This window comes from Myotis lucifugus, unplaced genomic scaffold (genome assembly GCF_000147115.1).
Source record: "Myotis lucifugus unplaced genomic scaffold, Myoluc2.0 scaffold_112, whole genome shotgun sequence".
In the NCBI taxonomy this organism is placed as follows: Eukaryota; Metazoa; Chordata; class Mammalia; order Chiroptera; family Vespertilionidae; genus Myotis; species Myotis lucifugus.
In genome coordinates, this window is record NW_005871160.1 from 496,166 (window position 1) to 512,900 (window position 16,735).

Sequence of the window (16,735 nt, forward strand, 5' to 3'; positions counted from 1 at the left end):
CGCAGCCTGCTTGTTCAGTCGTTTGGTCCTCCCTCACTAACCCCCCTGCCGGCCTGGTCATAGGCAGCCATTTTGTGAAGGTGTGAGGGTTAATTTGCATATTACCTCTTTATTATATAGAATTTATCATCTTAGTCCATTTTAAAATGGATGCTTTTTAAACTATTGATTTGTTTAAATTATTTGTATTTTAATGGTTCTAATATTTCATCTAATTATATATATTACAAATGGCTTTGTTCAAATAGTTTATTTTTGACAGATATTTTTTAATACTTATATGTTCAAATCCATCAATACTTTTTTTTCACACTTAAAAATTCCCTACCCACATTTATAACACTCTCTACATGTCCACCTAAATTATGAAAGTGGTTGGTGATGTTTATCAAATATTTCTGGTTCTTCCCCTTTGGAACATATATCAGCTTATCTTTTCTGGCATGCAAATCTCCATCTGAGTCTACTCCCCTGGGAACCCATCTTGCAACATAGTAAAACTGGGTGGAAATGGTCAATTCTAAATGCAATGTAAAGGCAGGACCAGTAGAATTTACTAACAGATTGGATGGTGTGTGCAAGAGAAAGACAGGAATCAAGGGTGAAGCCACGTAGAAGAATGCTTGATCTGAATAAATGGAAAGATGGAGTTGCCCTCAACTGAGACAAGGAATGTTGAGTGGACCAATTTTGGGAGTAAGATCAGAGGTTCAGTTTTCAACATTCTAAGTTTCAGATATTTGCAAAATATCTAAATAGAGATGTTGAGTAGGTAATTGGAGATACTAGTCTGAAGTACAAGAAAAAGGTTTGGACTGAAGATATGAATTTGAGAGTTCTCAACATATAAATAGTAATGAAAGCCACAAGATAGATGAGCTTGGTGAGATCACCAAGTGAGTTTAACTAGAGAAAAGAAGGCTAAGAACTGAGATCTGGACTACTTTACCATTAAGATCTTGGGAAGAGGAGAAGGAACCAGTCTAGGAGACTGAGGAGTAACCAAGAAAGGTGACTGCACCTGATGTGTCCCTGTGAGTGCTGTGAGTTACTGGGAGATGTAGTGTGCTTCTAAGTAAGAAGGGGAAGTCAGATTGTAATAAAAAACGTTTCTATGTATGCATTTCTAGTAAACTGCCTGATAAGAGTTAAAAAAAAAAAGAACCTGAGAACCTGTATCTCCATGGTTCTAATAAGTTATTATTTTCCCTCTTACTCTAAACAAGTATACATCAGTTCTTAACTGAATTTGTATTTGTAACATTATATTCTTTTTCTTAAAGAGAGCCCCCCAAATTGTATAAGCTTTAGGTCCCCAAAATGTTGACTTTTCCTCTGGTGACCAATAAAGTAAGAGAGAAAACAAAGAGTGTGGTGTCTTGAAAGCCAAGTGAAGCAAGGGCACAACTGGATCAAATTCTACTGAGAGATTAATTAAGATGAGGATTGAGCATTGGTCATTAGATAAATGGTAGGACACCATATGCAATGTTCAGTACCTTATTATTTTTTAACAATGTATTTTAGCAATCTTTTAATACCAGTATCTATACCAGTGATGGCGAACCTATGACACGCGTGTCAGAGGTGACACGCGAACTCATTTTTTTGGTTGATTTTTCTTTGTTAAATGGCATTTAAATATATAAAATAAATATCAAAAATATGTCTTTGTTTTACTATGGTTGCAAATATCAAAAAGTTTCTATATGTGACACAGCACCAGAGTTAAGTTAGGGTTTTTCAAAATGCTGGCATGCCGAGCTCAAAAGGTTCGCCATCACTGATCTATACTAATAAAAGGGTAATATTCTAATTAGACCGGGTCGACCGGACATCTTCTGGATGTCCGACTTCCTTCCGGACAAAGCCACAGTGGAAGGGGCTGAGGCAGAGGTGGTTAGGGGCAAGATCAGGCCAGCATGGGGGAGCAAGCAGTTAGAGGGCAATCAGGCTGGCAGGGGAGGGCAGTTGGGGGCGATCAGACCGGCAGGGGAGCAGTTAGGCAGTGATCAGGCAGGCAGGCAGAGGCATGATCGGGCCTAAACTGGTAGTAGGACAGCCCCCGAGGGGGTCCCAGATTGGAGAGGGCACAGGCTGGGCTGAAGGACACTCCCCCCATGCATGAATTTCGTGCACCAGGCCTCTAGTATACTAATATACTATTGCTTCATATAGAGCTGCTTCATTTTAAGGGCTGTATTGTATTTCATAATTTATTTAATAGGTTAGTCCCCTCAAAGTGAACATTTTAATGATTTCAACTTTATGCTATTTCTGACAATGCCAAAAAGTGAGCCTTTTACTGTATCATTTCACACATATATGAATATCTCTGTAGGACAAATATATAGAAATAGAATAGCCAAGTCAATGGGTATATGCATTGAAAATGTGATGAATATTTGGCTAATCGACTAAATTCTTTGTTATCTTCTACCCAATATTTCTTTATGTTTATAGTGGAAAGGGGGCTATTGAGTGAGCTCAGTCTCTTATGTTTCCTGGCTCTTTATTTTCCATTATATATTCTATATGATTATTGCTCATATTTAAAACAGTAAGTTATTTTAATATTTTATTTGGTAAATAGGCATTTAACTGAATTATCTTATTAGTTCTAATGGTTTTCAGTTAATTTCCTTGAATTTTTATAGATCTATACTTGATAATTTCTGATATCTATAACTCTGATTTATTTTTCTCATTCATTAGTGAGAAATTAAGAAATGACTCATGTTCTTTTTGTGCTTTAGTGGGAATATCTGTAGTATTCCTACATTAAGTAACATTAAGTTACATTAAGATAGCAAATATTGGTTTTATATAAATATTATTTATATGTCAAGAAAATATACTTCCATTCTAGTGTATAGAGTTAGTAAAAAAAAGGATGCTAGGTTGCATACAATGTGAATATACTCAGCACTACTAAACTGTACACTTACAAATGGTTAAGATAGTAAACTTTATAGTGTTTTTTACCACAGTTCTAAAAAGTAGATGCTATCAAATACAGTCTCAAATATGTTTTGGGCATCTATTGACATAATCATATCATTTTAAAAGATATAATTGACATATAATAGATTAGTTTCAAGTGTACAATATAATGATTTGATACTTGTATATATTGTGAGATGATCATATCATTTTTATTTTTAGACCTATAAATGTGATGAATATTTGCCAATAATTTAGTAAAATAAAATCATTAGGCTCTAAAATATTCTATATCTATAAAATGTTACCAAGCCAGTAAATAATAATATTCTCTTCTCTTGGGAAACTTCCCTGTATCACCATGGTAGGTAGAATAATGCCCCCCTCTCTCCCCAGCCAAGATATACATCTGAATCCCTGGAACCTGAGGACATTGTACCTTACATGACAAAAGGAGTTTTGCAGAGGTGATTAAATTGAAGTTAATTAGTTCAGAAGATTATCCTGAATTTCTTGCTGGGCCCAATGTAATAACAAGGATCCTTATGAATAAAAGAGACAACAGGGCAGAGTCAGGGAGAGATTTGAAGATGCTGCCTGGCACTTCGAAGACGGAGGAAGGGGCTGCGAGCCAAGGATGCAGGTAAACTTCAGAAGCTGAAAAGGTAAGAGAAGGAATTCTCCTCCAGAGCCTCTATAGCAGCGGTTCTCAACCTGTGGGTCGTGACTCCTTTGGGGGTCGAACGAACCTTTCACAGGGGTCGCCTAAGACCATCAGAAAACACATATATAATTACATATTGTTTTTTTGATTAATCACTATGCTTTAATTATGCTCAATTTGTAACAATGAAATTGGGGGTCACCACAATATTAAAGGGTCTTATATTATAGGAACTATATTAAAGGGTCGTGGCATTAGGAAGGTTGAGAACCACTGCTCTATAGTAACACAGACCTGGCAACCCCTGGGTTAGCTCAGTGAAACTCAATGCAGACTTCTGACTTTCAGAACTACAAGAGAATATATTTATTTTGTGGTAATTTGTTATAGCAACAATAGGTAACTAATATAATTAATACAACTAATAAAGTAATACAACTAGTACAGTAATAACTAATACAATTCAAATAAAATAATGCAAAAGGAAAATTTACTTACAAATATCTTTCTACTGTTGCCTAGAGAGAAAACAATTCCTAAAGAAATGTTTGTATTAACTGTCCCTTAGCAGGCTGTTGAGAACACAGTAATGTTAGGAGAAATTCTGTGCTGAAATATATCCCTCTAGACTCCCTGTTGCCCTGGAGAAGACTAGATATCTGAGACTGCTCTACAGAGAATACTGGTGCCTGTAAGGTGATAATGCCAGAGGTGATATGTTAGACATTACATATTGAAATGTAAGCAAAGAGCTGCCAACTCTTATGAGGATGACAATTTCAATCAAATGAACTAGAAAATTTAACTTTGATTCTTACTAATAAATAAAAATTAAACTTTATGAGGATGAGGTTATACATGGTAATGATTTACTTTATTTAGAAGAGCTATAAGAAACTGGACATGTAAGTCCGAACTATGGTTGCGATAGCAGAATCATATAGAAATTGTCCACATACAGCTGCAAACGATTTATTTGGGCCGATGGTTTTCTTTAGTCTCTTGAATATATATTTATGGTGAATGTTTCAGAGAATAAGTTACTCATGTAATAAAAGGCACGTAAGAAAGGATGGAGGCCAAATGGAGAGTCACTTTAATTTACAACTCTGAGACAAGTTTTTCATTGTAGTGCCCTTGTATTTTTATCCAAATTTGGAGAACTCCAAATGAGAAATTTTCAAGGATGACTTTTTTAAACACTCTGCCATAATTCACATTTTCATAAATTAAAGGGTACTGGGGCTTACGGGGCTTTGAAACTGAACAGACTCGGCCTGGCCTTGGCAGCTGTGTGAGCTTGGGCTCAGCCTCTGCTTCTCCATCTGTAAAATGGGAATAAAGTTACCTCCCAGGGTGTGGTAAGAATTAGTGATAAAGTACGTGAAGTGTCTGGAACAGATCCTAATAAGCACTCTCTAAATGCCTGCTGAAAATAGTGCTGACAATCTCACTCGCAATGACTGGAAAATACTGGGAGAAAAATTAAAAAGAAAGGCTTTTATTTCTGCTCCAGTTTCGTGCTTAGGCATGGACTCTCAGATATTTTTCTTATCACATTTTTATCAAGAAAAATACACTTGTAAAATTTTTCCCTTTTCTGTCTCCCTGACTTCCAAACTATACATCTTTCATGTGTTTCTAATCTTCATTCCCAGATCACCATGCCTGGAGCTATCCAGAGCCTGAAAACTCATTCTTGATTCTTCCATCTCTCTCCACCTGCATATTTATCCAGCCACCAAAATCCCCCTGGCGCTGCTCTGCCTTTGATAGCTCCCTCCTTCTGTCTTTCCTTCCAACAGTATTTACTGAACACTTACTTTGTGGCAGCCACTGTTCTGCAAACTAAAAATACAGCCATCAGTAACAACAACAACAAAACCCCAAGTCCCTATCTTCATAGTGATTATGTTTTTATGAAGGGATACAGGATAAAAAGCACAATGTATTATATGTCATTTGGTGTTCAGTGCCATGGAGAAAAATAATGCAGACAAGAGGGATAATGCATGCACACACACACACATATATATATATACTAGGAGAAGTTTGCTATATCAGTTAGGGACCTGAAACTGGCCAGGCAATCAGCTTAGGTTAAAAGAACAGCTCCCCAGGAGCAGATAGGTAAGCCTGGAGTTGAAGGGAGAGGTCCACAAAGAGAGAGAAAAGTGAGAATTGTTGGTGTATAGGTGGTATTTAGAGCCATGAGAATAGATGAGATCACGAAGGGCAAGGACATAAAAATTGAAAGAGGTCCAAGGACTTATCCTTGGGGCACTCCAACGCAGGACAGGGAGGTAAGGAGAAGCCAGCAAAGGTGAATGAATCAGAAGGAAACCCGAAATCATGATGTCCTGGAAGCCACGTGAAGAAATCAAGGAGAATCAAGGAGAGGGTATGATTAATTGAATGACCAAGTAGATAAAGTAAGGTCAGAAGTGGGGACGGACTATTGGATTCCGCAATATGAAGTCACTCATGACCTTTGGTAGAGCCATTGAGGAAAAAAAAAAAAAGATAAGAGAAAAGGTTTGCTTTGGAGGGTTCAAGAGAGAATAGGAGGACGGAAATTGAAAACAGTATCTACAGATTTTTAAAAAGTAGTTGTGCTGAATAAGGAAACAGAGGGTGGAACAGTAGTTGGAAAGGATATAGGATCAAGAAAAATTTTTGTTTCATTTTATCTTGCTTTGATTTTCAGATGGGAGGATTAATGGCCTAATTGTATACTGAGAGGAAAAATCTGAAGATAGGGAAATTGACAATGGAAAAACTACAATTGCACTGCCTATGAATACCAAGGGGAGATGAGTTTCGGAGTACAAATGCAGGGACTGGCTTTATCAAACATAAAAGCAAGGGCAGTGCCTCCATAATAACAGGGAAAGCTCAGTAGAGGGTGCAGACGCAGGTAGGTGGGAGTACATGTGGGTTCTTTGTTGAAAGCTTTTATTTTTTTCAGAACCAGACATTTCTTACAACATTTCTATTCTGAAGCCTAAACTGCACTATTCCCAGAATTTATTTCTCCTTTAACTGTGTTTGTATGGAACATTACAAATTACAGAGCTGTCAGAATAATTATCAAATTATAACTATGTATTTGCCTTTCCCTTCATTTTCCACTATAATGTGAGCTTAATCTTCTTATGCAGCACCTGATACAGTGTCTGTATCAAAACAGACACTCACTAATTGCTTGCATCTGGTTCTTTCTTAAACTCCATTCAATGGCATTAAAATATTTGTAACCAGGGCATACTCTAAATGTCAGTACTACTATTAAGCATATGCAACATAAGCCAAGTATATGATACAGGATTTGTCATACAACAGAAAGAGTAAAGAAATTCTTCCCCATGAATATTTTATACACTTTGGACAAAAAGTTAACTTGCAGGTTGTCATGATGCCATTAAGTATGGAACCTGAAAATGATAGTCACACTACCCAATGTACTTCCATGGAATAAGGGGCATGTTCTATTTGAACACATTTTAAAACTCTCACATAATTTAGGGCTTTCAGCACCAGGAAGTATTTTTAAGAATTTCAAGCAAAATAAAAACTAACTGAAATTTGGAATGATAAAAAGTTGACTTATTACTCAAAACATTATTTCTATATGCCCTAGCTAGTTTGGCTCAGTGGATAGAGCGTCAGCCTGCAGGCTAAAGGGTCATGGGTTTGATTGCAGTCAAGGGCATATATCTTAGTTGTAGGCTTGATCCCCAGCCCCGATTGGGGCAAGTGTGGGAAGCAATCGATGAATTTTTCTCTCTCACATGGATGTTTCTCTCTCTCTATCTCTCCCCCTTCCTTCCACTCTCTAAAAATCAATGGAAAAATATCTTTGGGCGAGGATTAACAAAAATATATATAATTTGTCTACTGTTCAGTGTTGTTACCTATAAAATTTAGGTAACTACCATGAGCCATTCAGAAACAGTATCTGTGTATCCTTGTAACATAGGCCCAGATTTTCCTTAAAGAGGGATTGCTGAATTTTTCTCATCTGTATACAGACACGGCTATGCCACATGCCATCTAATTCTGTAATCTAGTCACAAACCCAATAAATGGGTTAGACCCAGAACATGACCAGAAACATTAAATTCACTCCATTATCACCAACTATTTTCCCACAGAGCACTTATGTTGCTAGGCAGTTCTGCCAAAGGAAAGCTTGTAATTAATGATAAAAAAAAAAAGGCTTTCTTTGGTCTTATCTCTCTCTCTCTCTCTCTCACACACACACACACACACAACAAATACATGCATATATGAAGAATTTTCCCCAGAGACAAACTGGAACTCAATTTTTGTAATAAAATATTGTTTTCAATGTTTACATTTTTATTATTTAAAATCAACTTCTCTCCAATAATTCAGATAAGTAATTAAAAATTATGATCATGGAGTGTATTCTTAGTAACTACCCACAGGAGGAAAATTTAATTCTGCATAATTCCCAAAGACAGAGCTTAGATGATATAATTATCCTTTTACTTATGTTACAGGGATAAAGATCCACATTAAAGCTTATTTAGTGTCATTTCCAAAGTACTATAAGCAGCAAAGGTCATGAGATTTGTGACTGAAAAATTATATAACATTTAAAATTAATACAATATAGATTAAAATATTGATAAAAATGAAAAATAAAGTTAAATCACACTCCTATAGTATTTACTGTCTATGATATTAATTTCTTTACTATCCAAAGCTTGACATAAACACTTTCAAACAATTTTAAAACATTTTTAATGCCCATGTCTTGTCTCCTTAGCTAGAATAGAATGTAAACCCATAAAATGTGGTATATAAATACAATGGAATATTATTCAGCCATAAAAAAGGAGATTCTGCCATTTGTGACAACCTGAATGAATCTTGAGGGCATTATGCTAAGTTAAATAAGTCAGACAGAGAAAGAAAAATAATGTATGATATCACTTACATATGGCATCTTAAAAAAAAACAAAAAAGGCAAAGTCAGAGAGACAGAAAGTAGAGTGATGATTACCAGGGATTGCAGGCTAGGGGAAATGAGGAGATATTGGTCAAAGGGTACAAAGTTAAAAGTTATACGATTAACAAATTCTGGAGATATAATGTATAGCATGATGATTATAGCTAATAACACTATTATATACATGAGTGTTGCTTAGAGAGATCTTAAATGTTTTTGCTGCAAAAAAGAAATGGTAATTATATGACAGATTGGAGGTTTAGCTAATGCTGTGATGATAATCATTTTGTAATAAGTAAATGTATCGAACCAACATATTGTTCACCTTAAATTTACCCAGTGTTATATGTAATTATATCTCAATAAAGTTGGGTGGGGGGCATGGAGAAAAAGAATTTTCCTTCAGCAACTATTTGCCTATCCTAGAAAACAATGTGTACAGAAAAAGCAAGATATATAGGATATCTGCTTGATGTTTTCCTTTATCAACTAGAGGCCCGGTGCATGAAATTCATGCGGGGGGGGGGGAGAAGGGGGGGAGGAGGGGTACCTCAAAGCTGGGGCTGTGGGCCTCTACCAAACTGGGGAACCCCTGGGAAAAGGCCGACTACTGGCAGTCGGACATCCCCTCTCACAATCCAGGACTGTTGGCTCCTAACCGCTTGCCTGCCTGTCTGCCTGATTGCCCCTAACCACTTCTGCCTGCCTGCCTGGTCGCCCCCAACTGCCCTCCCTGCTGGCCATCTTGTGGTGGCCATCTTGTGACGACATCACGCAAGGGCGTTGCACGAGGGTGTGATGCCACCTAGGCTTTTATTATATAGGATTTTTAGAATAAGTTGGTGTTCTAGCAAATTCTAAAAGTGACAAATGAGATTTGAAAAAAGATATCAGTAATGAGTTGTGGATTTTAATGTAGTTGATGTGTATGGAGCCAGTCATTATACCTTTTGATGCTCAAATTGTTGCATCTTTGGCCAGCAGAACCTGTTTCAGTTTCTATTATTATATAACAAACCACCCTAAAGTGTAACTGGTTAAAGTAACACACAAACAAAAAGACCACTCTGACTTCAGTGTACAAAATAGTTCTCCCATCTAATCCCACATAGAAACAAGAGCTAACCTTATCCCAAATTTAGAACATTTAATTTGAGATAAAATAAACATGGCTTGGATTTCAGGAGGATTCATTTAACAACAGAGATATCTCCCAAAGTATCTGAATTAGAGAACTTAAAACAAGAACATTATATATTTTAATTTTTCAACTTACCTGATATAAATAATCTTCAAATACAAAATAATAATCATCATTGCTTGCCGTCAACTTCACATCCTAAAATTAAAAGTAGAGACTGCTGAAAACAACCTAAATAAATATGTCTATAGTGCTAAGACATAAATGTAATATCTGGAAAGAATACTAAAATGACTTTACTACTTTATGTATGACTAGAGGCCTGGTGTACGAATTTGTGCACCAGTGGGGTCCCTCAGCCTGGCCTGTCGGATCGGGCTGAAACCAGCTCTCCAACATCCCCTGAGGGGTCCCGGATTGCGAGAGGGTGCAGGCCAGGTCGAGGTACTCCAGTGGTACACGATCGGGGCCAGGGAGGGACACGGGAGGTTGGCCAGTTGAGGAGGGACGTGGGAGGGCTCCAGGGTGTGTTCGGCCCATCTCACTCAGTCCCGATTGGCCGGACTCCAGTAACAAGTCACCTACCAGTCAGACTATCTTCCCCCTGGTGGTCAGTGCATGTCATTGCAAGCGGTTGAGCAGCCTTAGCATATCATTAGCATATTATGCTTTGATTGGTTGAACTGACGACCAGACACTTAGCATATTAAGCTTTTATTATATAAGATTATAAACTTCTCCATTAAATTTTATCACTGCTCTAAATTTGCTTGACTAATATAGAATGTGATATATTATTTGACATTAAATTGCTGACACTTTTAAGGTTTCATTAGTAATTCCTTAGTATTTATTTCAATTCTATCTCCTTTTAACCCAATATTTAGGTATCTTAAATAGTGGAAAAACAGATGTAATCATAATATCCAAAAACAATCATAACAATCTGGCCCCAAATTACTGCTCCAATCTCACCCTCCACTGTTCAGGTCCACATTCTTGCCATACCCTCAATATACAAAAACTCTGCCATGCCTTTGCAATCATTCACTTGCAAGGCATCACTTATTACAAAAATCAAACAAGTAAGACAATGTTTATCTTTAAGAAGTCTACAACCTCATCAGCAAGAAAACATACAGAGTAGAAGAATGGGAACAACTACAAAGAAGTAGTGAAGAAATCCTTGATAATATTGGTCAGTCTACAAAATTCAAGTGAGCTGTTGAGAAAAGCAGCAAAAAGAGGAGGAAATGAGTATGGATGACGCTGGAAGTGGCTGAATGTGTGCTAGGTCTGGAAAAACTTAAAGACACCAATTAAGAGAGAAGAAAGTGTCCAGTCGGCTACATCAGAAGACAACATGGGCAGAGAGGGAGATCCATTCTCCACGGGGATGATATTGCCCCTCAGGGGGTGAGAATGGTTCTGGGGGGCCAAAAATTTTACATATTACAATGGTTTGTGGACCTCCAAAGCTCATCCTTATCCAACGAAATCTTTTCTTTGGTATTTAACTTTTACATTAGAGAAAAATTAGTTATCTTAGGGGATAATAAAAAGGGAAAGGTTGGCAAACACTGCTATAAGCTGTCAGGTCATAGTAAGTGATGGAAAACTGTAGATGATGTGGATAAAACCACTTTTGTAAAAAAAATACAGTCCAGAGAGAAACATTTAGTAATTTAGCTTAGGGAGGGTTTGATGATGTTCTATATTTAATATTGCCTTGTTCCATTCATTCCTTTAACTACTAAAATAATTGACTTTATTTTCAGTTAAATTAAAAATGAGTCTTTGCCAAAGGGAGCTGTAATGAAACTTCAAATAATTTTTTAAAATGCTCATTCCCTCAAGGACTTATTTTAATAACATTTGGAGTTGTTTCAACAAGATCAGCAGAGATCAACTAACACAAATAAGGACTAATCAGAGACAGATTTCTTCCTAAAAACACTCATGTTGTGGACAGTCAGGATTGATTCTGCCAAAACTTATATTCAATTCTTCAGACACAAACTGTTTACCTCTTTCTCACAGCAGATTTTATTTACTGATTCAAACTGAAATTCATCCTGGCAGTAAAGGCAACTCTCCCTGATTTTCTGAACTCCTCTTGTGAGTCTTCTCTTATTTGAATAGGAAAGGGGTTGAAGGTCTTAGAGCCAAAAGATCTCTTGCACTGTTGCTAAAATAAATCGCCTGAGCACAATCATAACCTCAAAATTAACAGTGGTATCTCTGATCCAAATCTATGTAAAAACTCTGAGAATTGAGACTTTTCATCAAAAGACTCTCCCTCTTAACTCTGCTCATCCTTGCTCCCTGAGAGCCTAGTGGTTAAAAGTGTGGCCGAGAAGTCAATTTACCCAGATTCAAATCTTGTCTTTGCTACGTAATATGTAAATTTAAACAAGTTTCTTTACTCTCCCTTTACCTCGGTGCCCTCAGTTGTAAAATGCTAAAAATAATAGTACTTCCTGTTTGGTTATAACCCGTGCCACTATTGGCTGGCAGTATAATATGGAAATTGTGTTGGTCCATATGCAATTTTTCTTTCAAAAAGGGGAGCTAAAACAGCAGGAGTAGAATTACAGTCATGAAAGGATGCTCCCTATTACTGTATTTAAGAATGTTAAAGATGAATGACTGCACTGGGTGCTCCCTCTCCAGAAAGGCACACCCAGCCTTTGTTGCTTTACTTCCTCCCATGCCCACCTTAGCAGCAGCCCCTACAGCTCAGCCTACCACTTCAATCTACATTATTTCAGCATTTCTACTTTATTATTTTTGTACATTTTTAATACCTCCTTCAGGAGCAGCCTGCCTGAGCTATCCAATTCATCTTCCAAGCTACCAATTATTGTCCTTGGTAATACTCTGGTTAAAAACTGCAAAAGCTACCCAACCCTCTTTTTCCCATAAGATCTATTTTTTTAATGCATGATTTTGTAGAATGCAATTTTTCCCAAGAAAAAAATACATTTATAGCCTAAGTGCTGGTATCTGCTACTCTTAAGGTAGCTGTCAGAATCAAATGACAATCTATGTAAAGAGTTTGGAACACTCTATCGCACACAGTAAGCAGTCATTACTCATAGTTGTCATGTTCTCCCAGACAAATCTTCAGGTCCTCACTGTGTAATCTTCTCTTCCCCATTTCTGAGACCTGAAATAATATACCCTTCTCTTCTATCTTACAAGTTCTAAATTTAAAATCCAACTGTTTTAAATAGCCTAATTATTAATTCAGAGTTAGTCATACCCTCTATCATGCTTGCAGCATCTACATCTCAACTTCTTATCAGATACCTGGAGACAAAAACTCAATGCATCCCTATTATAACACTTGAGATGTGCTTATCCATGTCTAGAAACTAAAAGAAATAAAAAATAAAAAATGACTTCAATACAAGATAATAAACAAGTAGATCCACAAGAATGAGATAAATAAGATAAAAATATCATAGTCTGATATTTCTTTCAGTTGTTTTTTAAGTTTGTGCCATAAACTTGAAATTTTAAGGATAAGAAATGGCTATCATTCTCTTAATCAAAAAAATGGGAGGATCAGGAAAGGCTCATGAGGACAGGTTCAAAAGAAAAGAAGATAACATTGGATAGAGACTGAGAAATTTGAAGGTCAACCTTAATTTTATAAGTATAATGATCACTTAGAATTATTTTTCAAGGTTAATGTGTATCATTATACATAGTGCAGGCCCTGCATGTTAAAGACTCTCAAAAAAAAATTTAATGACAATAATGAAATGAAAAAACTATGAAAACTTTTACTTACTTTATAAATTAGACTGTCCACCAAAAGGTCATGTTGTATCACATTGGTCTTAAGCTGTTCATAATACAAGATATCCTAGAGTTAAAAGTAAAACAAAAAAGTTAAAGGTCAATCACACTAACAAAGTCAGCCTCAAACTTTAATAATAATCATTAATCTATATATATATAAAAGCCGAAGCGATTGTTATGACAAAACGATCGGAATGATTGGAACGACCAGTTACTATGATGCGCATTGACCACCAGGGAGCAGACACTCAACACAGGAGCTGCCCCCTGGTGGTCAGTGTGCTCCCACAACAGGAGAGCCACTCAGCCAGAAGCCAGGCTCACAGCTGGTGAGCACAGTGGCAGTGGCGGGAGCCTCTCCCGCCTCCGTGGCAGCGCTAAGGAACAGCGAGCCAAGCGGTAAGGAATAAGCAGGTGGGTGGTAAGGAGTGAACAGGCGGGCGGTAAGAAGCAAGCAGGCAGGTGGTTAGGAGCAAGCAGGCGGGTGGTTAGGAGTGAGGGGTCCTGGATTGCGAGAGGGATGTCCAGCTGCCGTATGTCCAACTGCAGGTATTGGGCATAAATTGGCAGTTGGACATTCCCCTGAGAGGTTCTGGATTACGAGAGGGCACATGCCGGGCTGAGGGACCCTCTGCCCCCCCCTGCACAAATTTCATGCACCAGGCCTCTAGTCTATCTATATAAAACCCTAATATGCAAATCGACCTAACGACAAAACAACCGATGGAATGACCAGTCACTATGACATGCACTGATCACCAGGGGGCAGATGCTCAATGCAGGAGCTGCCCCCAGCCCGCAGGCCCCAACTGGCAGTGGCAGTGGGGGCAGGGCCGGTGAGCAGGCAGTGCCAGGCCAGCTAAGGCGGGTGTGAGCAGGGGCCCCCTCGATTGCCCCGCTGGTCGCCCCACAGATTGGCCCTGATCGCCAGTCAGGCCTAGGGACCGTACCGGTGCATGAATTTCATGCACCACGCCTCTAGTAGTATTATAAACACTAAGAGGATAGGGGCTATAATTTACTCACAACTACATTTTCTACACCTGGCCAATACCAGATGCTCAATAAATATATCTCATTTACTTACACTGAGTTGCCATCTTTATTTTTCCTACTGTAACAACCCATTTCTACCACACATCTTCATGAACTAAATTGACAGACCCCATTTCTTAAAAATTTACTGACTGTTCTGTTGTATGGATAAATACACATTATCTAATTATTAATAACAAAGACTTCTATGTTAAGAACAATGATTAAATTATATAGGGTGTCCCAAAATTCACGCAAGATTTGCAATTGAATTCAATTGCAAATCTTGCGTGAATTTTGGGACACCCTATATTAATCTTGTCAGATAACTCAAAACTATAGTGTTTTAAAATAAAAAAGAATGTAAATAATAGACAAAGAACAAAAGTATTTCCATTTTGAATAACTGGTCTGAAAAATAAAAATCAATAGTTCAAATTTGGCTTATCCTTTTCCTTCTTACCTCAGGTTGACTGGAAATATTCAAAATGAGAGCCCATAATTCAGCTCTCAGTGCTGTGGGGCTTCCTTGTCTGACATACTGTTGAGCAGCAGCACTATCTTGTTCTGCTAGAACTGGCAAAAGTATATTAAAGTCTCATTAGAAATTTCATAATTTAAAAAATAACAGTGGAATCTTTAATTAAAAATCTTTTGCGAAGCCAAAATCTCATCTTTATGTCCAACATATTTATGTCACGTCATGATAACCTTCCTTTGCTCTCTGTATTTTGATGTGGCCCTATTTACAGCCCTACAAGTTTTAAGCCTTCAGCTCCTCCACCTCCTACCCGGCCTGGTAAAAACTGTTAATGAAGTTACCGTGAGATAGCTTTGCTTTAATTATAAGCGTGGATCTGAAACTAGTGCTGCACATATATAATAATTTTGGGGTTCCATGATCAGGTAAAGTCATATCTATAGAAACCCTAAGTTTCTTATGCACATTCTACTAAGTCATAAATGTTCTAGTATTTGGAGTTAGTATGATTTTTGAAGTATTTGGCTAAAAATTGTAAAGGATATAAGATAACCATTCTATTAGATGACTTCTTAGTTACCTTCCAAAAACAACAGAAAAGAGGGTTTTTAAAAGAAAACACCCCAAAAATGTGCTAACCTTTTAAGGAAGCCAAAATTTTTCATAAGCAGCCAAGTTCACAAAATTGATATATTATACTTTTGCTTTTTTTTTCTTCATTTTTGTGTGTGGGTCTTTTTAAATAAAAATACCAGCTATTAAGTCTGGAAATAAAGCCCTCCCCCAAACAAAACAAAACAAATAAAAAGAGATATTAGATAACTGCTGACATTTATCTAACAGTACTGTTTCCTTATATTTTCTTCTTAAAAGAAATCATATGCTAAATGAAAATGACAAAACCAAACCAAACAAAGAAGTATGAAATTAAAAAATAAAATTTTAAATTTGCAATTGTGTTTAATAAAAATGTCAACTCATACAAATGAAGTTTTAAAAATAAATACGATTTTGAACAATTATACCAGGGAGTTTAGAATATGACTATATAATTGCCATAGAAGGGTCATTCTGACACAAAGACCTATTTGTAGTTCATATTTCAAAGATAAAACAGGATTTACAAAAACAAAGAACTAATCTTCAGAAGATGGGAACATTGCTTCCCAGAACACTAGGCGCCGCTCCAGCTATTAGGTCTCGGCATGATGAACAGTCCCAGTAAGTGTGATGGTTACATTTTCTCCTGATGCCAGAGCATATTCGCATTAACATTAATGGGAAGTGTGTGGGCGCATCAGAGAGAGAACCTACCTCTTTGATTTTGAAATTAAATTCTATTGCTGAATGGATTAAGCTAACATCCTTGAAGAATATGTGTCTGCATTTATTTCCTTTTTAGTGAACCATCTGTGTATGTCTTTATCTGACATTTATTGATGAAGCCAAAATGATGCATTTCCCTTCTTTAGAAAGATTCTCATTATAGTATCTATGCAGTTAAATATTACTCCTTTTTAGGGTGTTAGCTCTTTAGAGATTAAAATTCAGTTTGGGGTGGGGGTATATGACACAGACATTTACTTAGGACTGTGTCTCATTTTCAGAAATTATCATAAGTAATCAAAAGCTTACCTTTTTGCCCAATACGTACATGCTCATTTTCAAAAAGTTCTAAAAAAA

At 37.0% G+C, this 16,735-nt stretch overlaps 1 protein-coding gene across 4 annotated transcripts in view; it reads right to left on the bottom strand.

Annotated features, from left to right (window-relative positions):
• The window catches only part of TBC1D19 (TBC1 domain family member 19), a 109,182-nt gene that overhangs the window by 34,191 nt on the left and 58,256 nt on the right, over positions 1 to 16,735 (bottom strand). For all 4 annotated transcript variants that reach the window (XM_014459650.2, XM_006093260.3, XM_023757751.1 and 1 more), the window contains 4 exons: positions 16,688 to 16,726; positions 15,035 to 15,147; positions 13,526 to 13,600; positions 9,862 to 9,924 (listed from right to left, as the gene is read on the bottom strand). In XM_014459650.2, coding sequence (XP_014315136.1) covers positions 9,862 to 9,924; positions 13,526 to 13,600; positions 15,035 to 15,147; positions 16,688 to 16,726 — 290 coding nt within the window. The remainder of the gene's footprint in view (positions 1 to 9,861; positions 9,925 to 13,525; positions 13,601 to 15,034; positions 15,148 to 16,687; positions 16,727 to 16,735) is intronic.